The 15,873-nt window shown below is 28.5% G+C and overlaps 1 protein-coding gene across 1 annotated transcript; it reads right to left on the bottom strand.

The window, feature by feature from the left end:
* Positions 1–6,992: 6,992 nt before the first annotated feature.
* On the bottom strand, positions 6,993–12,608 carry LOC128952590 (homeobox protein SIX6-like). Its single transcript, XM_054298007.1, has 3 exons — positions 11,839–12,608; positions 11,686–11,743; positions 6,993–7,583 (listed from the first exon to the last, which is right to left on the bottom strand). Exons 1-3 carry the CDS (start codon positions 12,518–12,520, stop codon positions 7,199–7,201), a joined length of 1,125 nt encoding a protein of 374 aa, XP_054153982.1. The 5' UTR covers positions 12,521–12,608; the 3' UTR covers positions 6,993–7,198.
* Positions 12,609–15,873: the final 3,265 nt, after the last annotated feature.

The following is a 15,873-nucleotide window of genomic DNA, read 5'->3' as shown; positions in this document are numbered from 1 at the left end:
TATTAATCTAAATTATAAAATAAACTAAACTATAATAACATAAGATTTGGTGAATTATAGCTTAAGTACAACAACAACAAAAATAAAAAGTTATTTAATATTATTTTATGATAATATTTTACTCAGTTTACTGACAATTGAAAATGAAATTTATTATATATTTATATAATCTGTAAAAATAACATTAAATAATGTCCCGGATTTTAATAAGTCAAGTATGACATAGTGTTGCAAATCAAATGTTTATAAACTTGTAATTTATGCGCTAAAATAAGTTTCTCCTGTAATATTCTTGTCATTTAACATCCCATATAAATTAGTTATACCAATAGAAATAATGTAAGCAATTTTACTCATAAGGAAACATTAACATTACTGTCATCTTAACAAATATGTGGCACTTATGGGAATCAATTTTTTTTATCTACTGTCTCTTTATCTATATTTAATTTATTATAAATACCATATTAATTAAACATATAGTAAAGTGCAGCACAAGTTAAGTGTCTAAATGATTGATGATTTTAAACGCCAAATATATTAATGAAACTAATATTATTTACTACAAAATGTTAGTAACAAAAAATTAAGTGCTTAACTTATGTATAAGTTTATTAACATTTAATTCATTAATTTATTATTTAATAAAATTAAATCCATAACATAACATACTTTATAATTTATAGTTATTACCATATTATAACTATCTAAATATATTTTATAAAATAAAAATAAAAAATTTGTAAATAATAAATATTAATAATTATTGAAATTTTATTAGTAAACAGTATATAAATTTAAATACTGTATTTGTAATAAAATTTAGTAAATATTATTATAATATAATATAAATTAATTTTATTAAACAATACTTTGCAAACTATTATCTTTGTAATAAAAATTTATATTGTACCATAATAAAAATAATTTTTAATTATTTAAATTTATTTATATATTTATTTTTACTTAATATTTTGTTTTATTAATTTCAATACAAACTGTGATATTTATTTAGCAATGTATAGTTGTTTTATTTTTTGATATTTTTATTATCTTATTATTAAAACAAATTTGTTTAAAATATTATTGACATAACTTTAACATTAAAAATAGCAATATAATAACTATTTCTACGTGGGATTTAAAATTGTTTTTATTTTAAACAAAACAAAACAAAATCAATGCTTTATATAACAATATGTTTATTAAAAGATTTAAAGTATAGATTGGTTTAAATCTTATATAACAATATATGTTTGACGCTTCAAGTGATTGCAGACATTAATTAAATATAAGCCATTCTATAGTATTAGTGTATGTAATGTATTGCTTGTGCTTTACTATTAGATGATAGACTTGTAATTCAATGATCAGTATAACACATGTATTCTGTATTCAAATATTTGTTCGCTTCGTAACAACTATTCATTAGTCGAGAGTTTGAAGTTTAGTTGAGCTGAATATAGCATATATTTATGTATGTTTAGTGAGTGAGAGAGAGAGAGAGAGAGAGAGAGAGAGAGAGAGAGAGAGAGAGAGAGAGAGAGATGTGTGTTAAACTGTGTGTAAAAGAGTGAGTTATAAAATAATGAATACAATATAAATACAGGATTTACGTCACAGTATTAAGAGTTGTTCATCACATATACAGTACTCTATGAAACCAATTCTACACTTATTTAATTCAATTCAGTCAATACTTTTATGTTAACGCTTATTAGTGTTTTGTCTCTCTCACACACATAACTTTTATATATATATATAATATATTGTTGTGAACATGAAAATTATGTTGAAAATATATTTGGTGAGAAATGTGAGACATAATTTGCCAATTATTATATAAATGATCAATAAATCAGAATTTAATAGCTTTTCAAAAAAAAGAAGTATCAGAAACTGGTATTAAGTTTTGGTAGTTATTTTGGTCTAACAATAGATTTAAAAAACCGTAATATTTTTTGGAGAGAGGTTTTGGGAAACAGGTGTAGAATAGAGTATTCAATCAAAGTGCACATACCATACCATAAATACCATACCATACCACCACAACTATTGCTATATAGTAGTCATATACCTGAGTAAGTGTTGGGTCCAATGATGGGAAGGGTAAGGGTGTCAAGCATTTGCAATGACTTATTTTAGTACTTATTGTTGACTAAATAAATTTGCTATTATTACGTCCCCTATAGCCATCATTTTGATCTGACAATACAAACATTGCTTTTACAATGTTATTGTTTGACTATTATTGTCTGTAATGTGTATTAGAGAGACAGCACATAGAAAAGTGAATAATATCTGTAGTAATGTAAAGATGTTTAGTTGAGATGAATACACAAGAGTACAGCAAATAACAATAGATATATATGAATATCTACTAGACTTTATCACTGGTATGGACTGTAGGCTAAGTGGGTGAGTGCTGTGGTGGCAGTGGTGGTGATCTACTGTATACAGAATAGTCTGTCAATGGTATGACTCGATAGTGAACAGTATGGATGAGCCATATATTGAGAGGAATAGAGTCGATGGCAAACAACACCCTTAAAGCAAACACTGCTATACGAGATCATCACATAAGCAAACATTTCAACAATTTTTTGATGAAATTGAATATATTTTAAATAAGTATTGTTCTGTTATATATTGAATTTTCAATGCAAGTCTATGTCCTTAAATCTAATGGTCTAATATTAATAATATGTCAGACACTGGCAGTTGTGGATCAAATTGAATGTATGTATCGTTTTACTGACATTCATGACAACGCTATGATGAGAGATGTACTCTCATATAGTCTACAATAAAGACTACTATTATAGCACTCGGCAGGAGTTCGTGGTCTGAGGAGACATACATTTTAATGGAGTGGAGACTTGAGTGGAAAATGACAAATCTTTGCTTACCTTCACATCCAAATCATAGTCATTATAACTAATGGGTATCCCATGAGATCGTGTAAACACTGATTCAATACTCTATTTCAAACCAAACGGGTTGAGAGCAATACATATGTAGTATATATGATGCCTAAGCATCCATCAGACATGCTATACATTACTATAGATAAACCCATATATTATAAGCCCCAGTGTCTCACTCAGTTGGATCGTTTCAACAGATATTTATCCATTGAATGCCAATAATATGGCAAAATTAATTGACCACCAAATACAACACTAAATCCGATTTTACTTTAACTCTACACATAGTGTTTGTCTTATTAGTAGTGGATGTGAAAGAGCACACATGACAGGCATCACAAACAAAAAGATGGTAAGAGTTAGTACACTCATACCATACATACCATACATTTAGCATTGATAGTGCACTCATAGCACTTATATGAACACATAATATTTGGTTTCTCTCTAACTATTAATATTTGTAATGTATGCCATTTAGCTGTATATCGCACCCATATTCACACCACTCTATCTATCTATCTAACTATTTATCTCTCTTTCATTGATTCACACATATTATTGTAAAACATTATAATTTGATAAAATGTGAATCAAAAGTAATATTAGGAAAGAATTGCACGAATATTAGTTACAAGTGAATAGGCGTAAGAAAAATAAGTTTAAATGAGAAGCACTTATAGCCATAGTTTAAACAGTTTTATACCATATATATTATAAACTAAATATAATAAATGTATATAAATATTGTGAGTGAGAATATCGTCATATCATTTGATTTGATTGAACATTACATCTATTTTTATCGCATGTTTTCAAACATCTAAAACACTTAAACTATAGTTTCAAAGTACTCAACTATATAATGGTATATTAAACCCGAAAATATCAATTCAATACACGTTAAGGTTATAGCGTATCGACAAATAAAATAAGATATACAGACATACAATTGTTTGGTGTGTATAACCGATAGCACTGGACATTGAGATGCATGCAAGCGATGCATTAGCTCTTTATATAGTATATCATACTATATATGATTTCTATACATATTGTTTTAGTGTAGATATTGGCTAATGTTTTATAAATAGATTGCACTCTTCAACACACACTTTGCACAATACAAACATATTTGTGTCGTATCTCCGCAAACACATAACAAAACCTAAATGTGTGGACCAAACATGTGAACAACAAAATCTGTGATTTGTATAAGAGTTGTGCCAATCGATTATCGGTCACTCAAATTAAGTAAACCTTCATTTTTCATCCATCAGCTCAACCCTACCCCACTCTCACTCATCACTCCTGAAAATCACTACTGATGCTAAACATTAATATAATACAAAAACATATCTATGTATTGAATATAATTTATATCATATATTCACATACAGGTATACAGAATATATAGTGAATAGATAGACACACAATGATCGTGAAGTAATTACAGTCGAAAACCACAATACATGATAATCAAAGCCAACACACAATCACCTCATGAATAGTGCGAACTCTTATATTGTATGGTTTGTCTAAACAAAGCACCGGTAAATCATTAAATATGAAGTCTTAATTTTAGAGTCAAGTGATTACTATTTGCTGTCTATTATAATACTTACACCGAATCTCTCTCTCTCTCTCTCTCTCTCTGAATATGTCTAAATTGATGGCTAGAATTTCTACTTTATATATATATATATATAGTGTTCCCTCGACTTGCACTCTCTTTTTCAATTAGATTACTATGATGTCATGTCCTCATTGGTATAAACACATCACTCAATCTTACAGTTATTAGTATATATATATATATATATATATATATATATATATATATATACTGTATATTCACTTTTTTGTTTTTGTTTAACTACCCATTTGAGAGAAGACCAGGTTTGCCATATTTGATACAATTGCTTTTAAAATTATCATATATTAGAAAATGTTTCTAAAAATTATAATTAACTTTTTTATCAATATATTATATATTTGATGACAATAAAACAATATACACAGATTTGCATATATTACTAGTTGACAAACATTAGTGACACTAAATAAGAGAAATGATAAGCCCCTATCCCTTAGAGAGTCTAAAAACAGTATAATATTGAGTATTTACAGATGATTTAAACAAGAAGTGGATCTATTGAATGTATGACTGGTTGAGCCAATGGCAGTCAATATTGAATTTTTGATATAATTATTTCATAAAATGAGAAAATGGATCAAATCAGACAATATAGCGAATATTTTTATATAACACTCGGCTTCTCTGTTATAACTATCACAAGCCGTTTGCTTTTGGTTTTGCTTTAGTCAAGTAATTAAATTATTGCTAAAAAATGTTTTTATTGTCAAACTTTTTTTGCTTTAGTTATATGATTGTGATAGTGAAAGCCGAGAGTAAATTAATGTTTAATAAGTTATCAGTAATGGACTGATGGTATACTTCATGCAATGATATTAGCTTTAGTTAAAGTTGACAATAATAGCAATCCATTTGTAATAAACAGAAAAATAGTGAAAAGAGATTGTATTTATGAGTTAGTGTAGTCTTGAGTTGTAATAATAACAAGTATTGTTAAACACAGCACTAGACTCTACAGTTGGCTACAGTAACCCAATGGTTGGCCACTCTTTGTGGTCCATAAGTTTAGAGATGGCCTAAAGCCATGTATGGCTGTTCAGGTTATTCTGGTTCATCAAATCTATTATAAATTTGTAGCAATGAATAGCAGATTTAGTTTCAATAAACTATACATATAGTGAAAATGTAAAGTATAATATAATATTTATATTGTATATACAGTACTATACGATAACAAAATGTTTAACATATCTGAAGCCGATTTAGAAATTTATGGTATCATATAATGCATATAATAATAGGTGAACAAAAAAGTATTTGCTGTGATAAATAACTGTGATATTTGCACCCATATTATACCCACAATAACACCTCTCCCTATCTGTGTCTCCAAATTTTCACAACTGCTGAATATATAATCCGTGGGTTTATGCGATCATATCCCGGTTGAACAGCTCTTAAAAATAAAATAAGGCAAAAGCTTATACATTGCTATTGAGACTCAAAAACCAAACAATACAATATATATACTACACTACCACTAATACTACTACTATTAGTAGTGTTAAACTATAGCCTAAAGTAGTTGCAAATCGACTAACACTCTCTCTCTCTCTCTCTCACATAATATGTATATACTTTATATGTGTATAACTTGTTGGTTGTCTGGCCTCTCATATACCACTAAATATAAAGAAAAAATCAATGTTTTCTTTTAAAAAGCATCGAAACGCTATTATATGGTATTATATGTTGTGTTATTCAATTGAATCTCAATTCTCGACACAATATATGGCAACAAAAACACATGCGATGCCAAACATCGATCTCTGCATCTATGAAACCCATACACACTATTATTTTCAATACATTTTTCACTATATAAAACCTTTTCATCATTTTTACACCACTTTGGTCTACCAGTCCAGCTATCTATAGCTTTACTACACCTTTCACTTGAGTTCACTTAAGCCAAGCACTTAAGGCATGAAATGTGTATATTGTTGTGTGAAACGTATTGTATTATATTTTGAATAAATCAAAAAATAACACTAAATGGACACCATTTTCAAGTATATTAAAACAATTTTTACATTTACATTATAAACATAAACAATATATTTATATATAAATTATATATCATATATATATATATATACAGTAGACAGCTTAATTTCACATTTTAATTGCATAACATAATGAAAATTTTTAATTAATTAATTATAATTAAAATTTCTATAAGAAATTTAATTTAATATTAGATTTTGAAAATTATTTTAAACTAATATTTATAATAATATAATACACATTATAATCACTTATGTGGAGAATTCTTTGTATAATTAATGCATAAAATGCATAATCAAATAGATATTCAACAAACTATTTATAATATTTATATATAAATTCACATAATTTATATCATATTAATAATTAGTCTCTATTGTAAATAAAGTCGATGTGCGTGCAAACAGATCAACCAATTATATATCATTAATAATTATTAACCGTTTTTTTGTTTGTTTCATAATTGGATTCAGTCACAGAAGAGCACTGATTAAGTTGACTGTCTCTTGTGCTTCAACTAAGAGCACCTCCGCTGACAAAACAACTGATCATATGTTTAAGCACTTCATATATCGGATGAATGATAACTACTAAATATTTGCAGCACTTATTTGCTTAACTTATTAGATGACAATATCGACGGACTGCTTCCTCCCCGACTGGAGTCCGATGTTGTGGACACAGCGGTTGGACTGAGAGGTCCCACATCGACGTCATCGTCATCATCGTCTTCATCGTCATCGGCCTCTGCATCCCAGGAGGCGATACTATTTTCTTCATCTGACGTAACATTCAGTAGATGTGATTTTCGACTGCTGTCCGATGCCGTACCGGCCAATGCGGCCACACTGAACCTATTTAGTGATGATGTGTTGGATGAGCTCAGATTTGTTGCACCATTTCTACCGCTACTAGAATAATGTGTAGAAGAGCCTCGATTGCCGGCGCCATGTATTTGCATTTTCTGGTGTTGTATTTGTTGGTGAAGTAATCTATAGGGAAAGGCAATGAATATATATGAATATATATGAATCAATCAATGAATCATTGAATGAAAGATCATTTTGTTATAAAACGCTTATAAAGTTTCAAAAACGTTTCGTCACTCAATACCAGTGACTGAATAGTGAAACAGCATGAAAGCCGGATGTCGTCTAACCATCAAAAACATTATAAGAGGAAAATACTGATCACAGATACAGTATATATGGCTCAAGAAAGAGGAGAGAGAGAGAGAGAGAGAGAGAGAGAGAGAGAGAGAGTTGACTAAAGATATAGTGCATTCAATAGCAATTCATTTCAATAAACTATTGGTTTTTATGTATTCTGCTCCCTATTACTACATTTATATATTATGTTATTATTATATTTTTATGCATATTATATTTATACACAATATGTCAAATCAAAACTAATATTTTCAACCGTTTTTAACCTCAAGTTTTTTTTCTATTATTCATTGAAAATATTGATATTTTATTCATTCAATAAAACAATTTTTGTATTCAATACTTTTCTACAGTATTTTTCTATGTTTTTTTTAAATACATAACAACACTCAACGAGTCTTTTGAAATCAATATTAAATTTCATTAAATTAAATATAAGTTATTTGTATTGATAGGAAACGGCATCACATGGAGATATTAGTAGCATTTTATACACATTATAAATTGCAATGTATGTGTATGAATTTCATTTTGTCAATTATAATCTCTATTATTAATATATTATATTCGTATTAATAATGATAATAATGACAAACCGATATATTTGTTGTTAATAAAACAGTATTAGTATTGAATTGGCATCAGTGAAGCCAATGGCATAATTAAGAAAAATGAAAACTACAGATGTTTTGAAAGCAATTTGTTTGAATGCTATCTATTATGTTATATATTACTTCTCAATAGCAATTTACGGCTCTTAATATGCAATATATAATTACTGGCTTTCATTAATGAGCTTTAAAGCTATCATTAATAAAGAAAGTTTAAATAATGGCAATAATGGCAATAATGGCACAATTGCGAGTGTATTTAATATGATATAACATGAATGGCTGACAAATACAAACCAGTGTTGACAGGCCTGCCGGGCCTACCATTGTGGCGGCCGATGCTCCACAACATACATCATATAACATTAAATACATTGATTACAACATGAATTAGTTATTGTGAGTCAACTTTTTCACTATATAAGCGCTACCAAATCGGTTTGGTTTCTCCTTTATTAGGCATTTCTATCTACAGAGACTACAAGCCTAAGGCCATCATATATTAAGGCAACAAATTAAATGTAAAATTGAAGTTTAACCCATATATTAGCATATAGCAGGCATTGGTGTTAAATATTGTCATCAATAACACCACTAGAGTATAGTTTAATGTGTGATACCAGTGTCACACCACACACACGACAATCGGATCAATATCTCTATTGAGTTGAATATCACTAAACTATTTTGTTAAACCATTTTCTAAACGTGAAGTCCCAACGCGTGCACCGTTTCCCTTGACATACCGTTTCCAAAATAGTTTTGCTATTTAATACATACATTTCAATTGCTTTAATTAACAACATTTTCATTGTATTCATAGTATGTCTATCAATATATACTTTTATATATTAGGCTCAGTTCTCAATAAAGCAATAGAGCAATAGGTGGTCATAGAATAATACAGTAATTGAAAAACATTATTATAATATATACTAACATATAGTGTATATAATAATAATAATAACTGGAAAAAGAGGAAACCGTTGCACTACTACTCAAATATTAATGCCTTAATATAAGGTGTGCTGTATTTACACGCTTTATCTCGTTATACAGTAGTTATTAATTTATAATATTATTTTTACAAAATTCTAGTCAATAGTAGTTGTTTTCAATAAAATTTTTGATGAATTGAATAGAAAAAAGGTTTTTTAATAATAACAAATACTTTAAGTTATGTCTCATATAATGATATATATGTTTTGCTAATGGATTTCAAATATATAATATATGGTATAGTTATAGTTAACACATAATATATACTGTAATAATTTTAGGTAAAGCGATATAACCTGAGAGGTAGACCGACAATGATAGTAGGCCTGAGATTAGGGGCTTATGTTTTATATAATAGTTAATAGTATTGAATCATTTGCGTGCACTTCAACGCCTTAAATAAGAGAAACATCGGTCTCAATGATACACCAGCACTGGTAACACATGTGTGCCACATATATACAGAGAATATATTCGTATATCATTTATCTACCGGTGCCCTTTCGCTAATGGAAAACAGATTCCCGTAAAATATAGACAAAACAGTTGTTGATTTGAAAAAATTGTTGTCAAAATCGACTCAACGATTGTGTAAATACGGAAAACTTAATTGAATAATAATAATCCGTAAACTAATAAAAAGGGAAGTTTTATTTAACATATCAGTAAACATAAATAATAGAGAGTTTCATTGAATTTCAATTGAATGCCTAAATCCATATAAAAATGTCATTTGTGTTCAAATAATATATATATATATATATATATATATATATATATATATATATATATATATATATTTGACAAAAGCCAATGAAAAACAAATAATTAAATTCATTAATCATTTAGTTTAAAGTCATGCAATGTTTAAATCAAAACACTATTTAATTTCAATGCTTTCGATCTTATAGTTAACTAATAAACATCTAATTGAATAATATATCGAAATTGACGCAAAACGACAAAAGTTTAGCTTTCAAATAATACAATCATAAATTTTTATTTTAATAATATTTTCTAAAATAAAAGCTATAATTAATTTAAATGTCATTTGCTATTCTCTACGGCTTAAATCAAATGCTTTAAATAAATATAAGAAAAGTCATGACTAGTAGTGTATAAGAGACGGCAAAAGACAATGAAAAACAAAACACAAAAAAGAGAGAGAAAAACACTAAATTAAATATTTTGATATTTTTAGAGACTATTGTAGTATTAAAGTTAACACTTGTAATGCCGTATTATTATAGCTATTAAAATAAAAATTTTGGGACTGAGAAGAGGCTGTTATGTAATTATGTATTAAAGAGTCTGTCCGCTGAACAGATCATAAATAATGGTTGGGCTCTCTCTCTCTCTCTCTCTCTCTCTCTCTCTCTCTCTCTCTCTCTACACGTATAACAACAACAAAAAATGATCCATTCATTGAGCGGCACTTAGCATAACTCTTAAATCAAAATATATACCCAAAAAACACAATATAAAAGCCTCTTTTGACTACTGGCTATCACCGATTGTTAGGTCTCTGGTAGCTCTCACAGGCGCTCAGGCATTCGCATGGGATATACCCTCACATTGAAAAAAGAGCGAAAAAAGTAATGCAATTTATAAACTTAATGGCGTTCACTATTTTTTTGTGTGCCATAACTATAGTAATAAACATAACAATAAACACTTAGAGCCAACTGTAATGATAAAGCAAGAGAACTATTAAGTGTGAGAGGAATGGCATCCAAACTGATCCCAATTAATATATAGATTTTTCTTCAATATATTAGTCTTTAAAAAAAATATAAACTAGTGGAGCATATTATTTATAATTATTATTTTTTCAATAATCTTATTATATATTATATAAATGTGTTTATACTGTATATATATAAATATGAAATACATTTCATTTTCAAATAATAATTTTTCAAAGAAATCATAGCAATATTTTTGTTTCAAATTACTTTAAATTATATATATTGGGCTATTTTTCTAAAAGTGTTTAGTCTAATATACGTATATATATATATAATTTTTTAAAGTACATATATATGAGAATAATTTTTTAGTTATACCTCTGGCAATAGTTTAAATCAATAAGTTTCACATAAAAAATTAATTATCTCTTTTAACAATAACTAGAAAATAGTAATAGAGTTTAAATTGATTTACAACAACAAAAAATTGTGTGCTAACAACCCTCGGATTATTTTAGCTAATTTGTCAATGAAATTGTGTTTTTGCTTTTTAAATCAGGTATTGAGAGTAAAGTTAAAAGTAATAAACATAATAATGTTTAAAGTAATTAATATATAAACCCATACCTGTTTTTAGCTGCCGCTGCTCTGTCTCTTTGGCGACGATTTTTAAACCAATTGCCCACTAATTAGTAAAAATGATACAAAATTGAAAAATACATAAATACAATAAAATAAACATTAAATAAAGTGATAATATATTTTTTTAAATAGTCAAACCTTGTGTCGGTGTTAAACCCGTAGCGGTGGCTAATTCGCGTTTTTTGGTTGGATTTGGATATGGATCCTGAAGATACCATTCCCTGAGTAGAGATCTGGTCCTTTCCTTAAAACAGTGTGTTTTCTGTTCGCCATCCCATATGGTTCGTGGCAATGGATACTTCTTCCTTACTCTATACTTGTCGACGGGTCCTAAAGGTCGACCCCTGAGTTTTTCTGCCTCCTGATAGTGGGCCTCTAACCACATATGTTGTAGCTTTGAATGCGAACCTTTAGTGAAGCGATGATTTTCGAGGATATGGTATAACTCTCTGAATTGTCCGGAATGATAGGCCACTAAAGCTCGAGCTCTTAATACAGATTCGTTTTTATTGAGTTCAGCACAGTTGGGATGAGCCACAGGAAGTGACCACAAGAACCTTCCGAGTCGTTCAATATCTCCACTCTCTTCAAGTGTTTCACAAACAGCTGCCACTTGACTGACAGTGAAGTTAAGTGTTGGTAACATAAACATAGCAGCGGCCGGATGTGCGCCATAAGCAGCGGCAGCGGCGGCGGCTGCAGCAGCGGCTGATGTGGGACTCGCCGACGAACCAGTAGATCCAAGTGCACCATTTGCCAGACCTGCTGATGCTGACAGTGCAGCCAAAGCGGCTGCTGTGCCCAAACCTAATGCAGTCATACCAGATTCAGAGAAGGGATGCTGCAATAAAGGTATGGGCACTGTCGACGTCCGAGACGCCAATGTGCTGTTTGGTCTCACTTTGGCCAGTGGTGTGATTTAACTCAATTAAATTGATTTATTAATTGAGTTATAATGTTGACGATGGATCATATAATATCAATTGAGCCCAATAGTAGTTTTAATGTATAACTGGTTATAAACTATAGGGGTTTACGTGATGGTTGGGCACTGAGAGCGCACAGTAAGAGATAACCAGAAGCCGTGTGATTGTGAGCGCCGATAGCAATGGTTTTGTGCAATTGAGTCCAATAGCGATATCTCTGTCGCTGATGTAAACTATCGTTAGAGTATTGGTGTCTCATAACAGTGCTATGCATGCAAGCGATCTCTCGTCTAAATGTCTTGACATAAACTATAGGGTGGAGCTGTTCATCATTGATACGTCCCCTATTGGACTATACATTTCAAACTCCAGTTCCTCATCTCATGACGACATACAGACACCAATAGCGGTGAGTCTTACAAGAGAAGGTTAATATGAGTTGTGCTAACAATATGGATAGGGATAGGGATAGGACTGTTACACACACCACCACCATATAACATATATACATCATATATATGAGTATATATAGCATATATATTTATATTGAAATATACATACTTATCGCCTGAGTTCCCCTATCGTCTATATATACATCATATATAGCTTATGTATACTTATATTATATATGAATACATACAATACAGTAGACAAGGTATGGGCATGAATACCACCACCACCAGCACCACCACCTGGAATGATAGTGTGATTATTTGATCGTCAAATGCAGACACTAAACAATAATAGCAAAATATGATGTCTGAGCGCATACCTGCATATCTGGTTCCCAACAAAGAGATCCCAACATCAACTATAGTCACCTACAGTCGGACCCAATTTTAAAGTCATTAATTTTATCTAACGATCAATACATCTATGATTTATTATTTGAATTGCAACCAAATAATACAATAAATAGTATTTCAATCATTTCATAGATTGATATGTGACTGAAACAAAATTTTTGTATTTTATTAATTATATTATATCTATATATTTATAATTAAAACAACAATATTGACTAAATATTTGAAAGTAAATATGAATATAAAATTGAATTAAACAAATAACATTTAATATTTTATTTTTAAACTTTAAAATAATCATTATTTTATAATATAATAGATTTTTATAAATATAAATATTTAAAAATATTTATTTACATTTTTGTTAATGAATGAAAAATAATAATGCATAATATTTTTAACTAAAACAATAATTAAATAACACTTATTAAACAAAGTAAATAATTTATTTTTGTTTTCCAATTGAAATTGTGAGCTAAAGTTATTACTTTAAGACTAATAAATATGTGATAAAAACTTTTTAAAATTTATTTATTTTTACTCAAAAACATTATTTAATAATATAATTATAAAGTATATACACTATAAATAGATAGATATATACATTTAACTATAAAATGACACATTTCAATCTAATTAATTGTTAATTTAAATATTATTTAAAGAAATGAATAAATTATATATATTTAACTTTAAATAGTAATTCATATTAGAGATATATGTATATAAATTAAATTAATTTTTGAATTCAATTAAATTTTTTGTTTGAAATTAGATTATTTTATGCAAAATTTCTTATTTAAACAAAAAATAAATAATAGCTGTGTTATACATAACTAAATTTAATAAAAAGTTAGTCAACTTTGCTTATGTCAACATTGAGTTAATGAAATCTAAATGAAATTATATGTATATTCTGTTATTTAATCTAAAATTTACTATAAAATGAAACTAATAAAACAATTTTAACTCATGTAATGTTAAAAAATAAATTAATATTTATATTTAAGCAAAATAATTTTAGTTTAACTTTATATACTGTAAATATATTGATAATAGATATTAGATAAAGTGAATAAATGGTTAAATGTTAAGTTGTTATTTGTTATACAATGAAGTAATGGGAGACAAACAGGCAATCATTATATGAGCCAAATGTTAAACCTCTGGGAAATTATGGACTTTGAATGAGTAAATAATAAAAAAAATAACAGATTGAGTAAAACTCTTATTTTTGCTCAAAATGAGTGAAAAATAAGATATTTGTTTGACATCATAGCATCAGTTGGTTTGTTGGCATCAAATTAAGTCAACGAGCCTTTAGGTTATGTTTAATTAAAATTTTTTATATACTTTATATTTTTGCTCTCTATTTGTGTATCGTCGCTAAATTTTTTGGTATATTTGGCTAAATTGCTGAACAAATGTACAAAAAATAGTTTGAAATGTTGTGTCAAATAAAATGTGGTCTTTCATAGAGTGCGAGAGTGATGTCAATGTTGAGGCCAATGGTTAGGATGAGCCCGACTGTCAACGTTTGCAAAGACTGATAGAAAGTGAGTGTCGGAAATGGCCTCAAGTGATGGTTATGTCAATGGATTGGAGTCGAGTACTGTTTAAGTCCTGTATGTGTCTTATTTCAATGCAAATGAAGGCATTGAGAGCTGATATATATGTATATAATAGTGAATAATATGAAGTAAAGAACAATTTAATTTGTAATACAGTAATACACGAAACACTCAATTGTATGCCAGTGCCGGCCCTTAGGGTCCTTATTAGCATTTCATGAGACAATAATAATGAAATGAATAGCTGAGCGCTATTTGATAGAGTTTTACACAATTTTATACAGACTTTACATTAGTTCTACATTTATATAACATTTTGCTTACATTTTTCAATTGATACAAAAAAATGATTGAAATGAAAAGCAATGATGAGGTGACTCAAAATGATAGAGAAATATATACATTGTGTATATAAAATACAATTGCATACAATTGAAAGCTAACTGAGCTTCGAGTCACTCACTCGGGGAGTGATATAACAATTTGATTACAAAAAGAGAGATCTGAAGAATATTTGTTTTATTCATTTCAAACTCAATGTATACTCAATGAGTGTAATGTTTTATGAGTCGGCTCTGGGTTTGCATCAAAAATGTTACATCAATTCAATTCAATATATTTCCACAAATGATTTGATGCAAAAATTTGTCTCCAAACGAGACAACAATTCAAACCAAACATTAAAATAGACAGTCGTTTGATKCAAATCCACAAAACTTATGCTTATATACTATTTATTTATAAAATAATAATACAGTTATATATATTCGGTATATACAGTGGTGCGCACAGTATGTTTGTCCGCACACCAGAATCAGGACTAAAGCAATAGTAAATAGTTGTTGAATAGTGTTGAGCTCAACAATAAAT

The sequence above is a fragment of the Oppia nitens genome, unplaced genomic scaffold (genome assembly GCF_028296485.1).
Source record: "Oppia nitens isolate AA-2021 unplaced genomic scaffold, nextdenovo-longstitch-racon4-pilon3 scaffold1_pilon_pilon_pilon, whole genome shotgun sequence".
In the NCBI taxonomy this organism is placed as follows: domain Eukaryota; kingdom Metazoa; phylum Arthropoda; class Arachnida; order Sarcoptiformes; family Oppiidae; genus Oppia; species Oppia nitens.
Note: the sequence above shows the minus strand (reverse complement) of the source record. Positions and strands in the feature narration are given on the sequence as shown.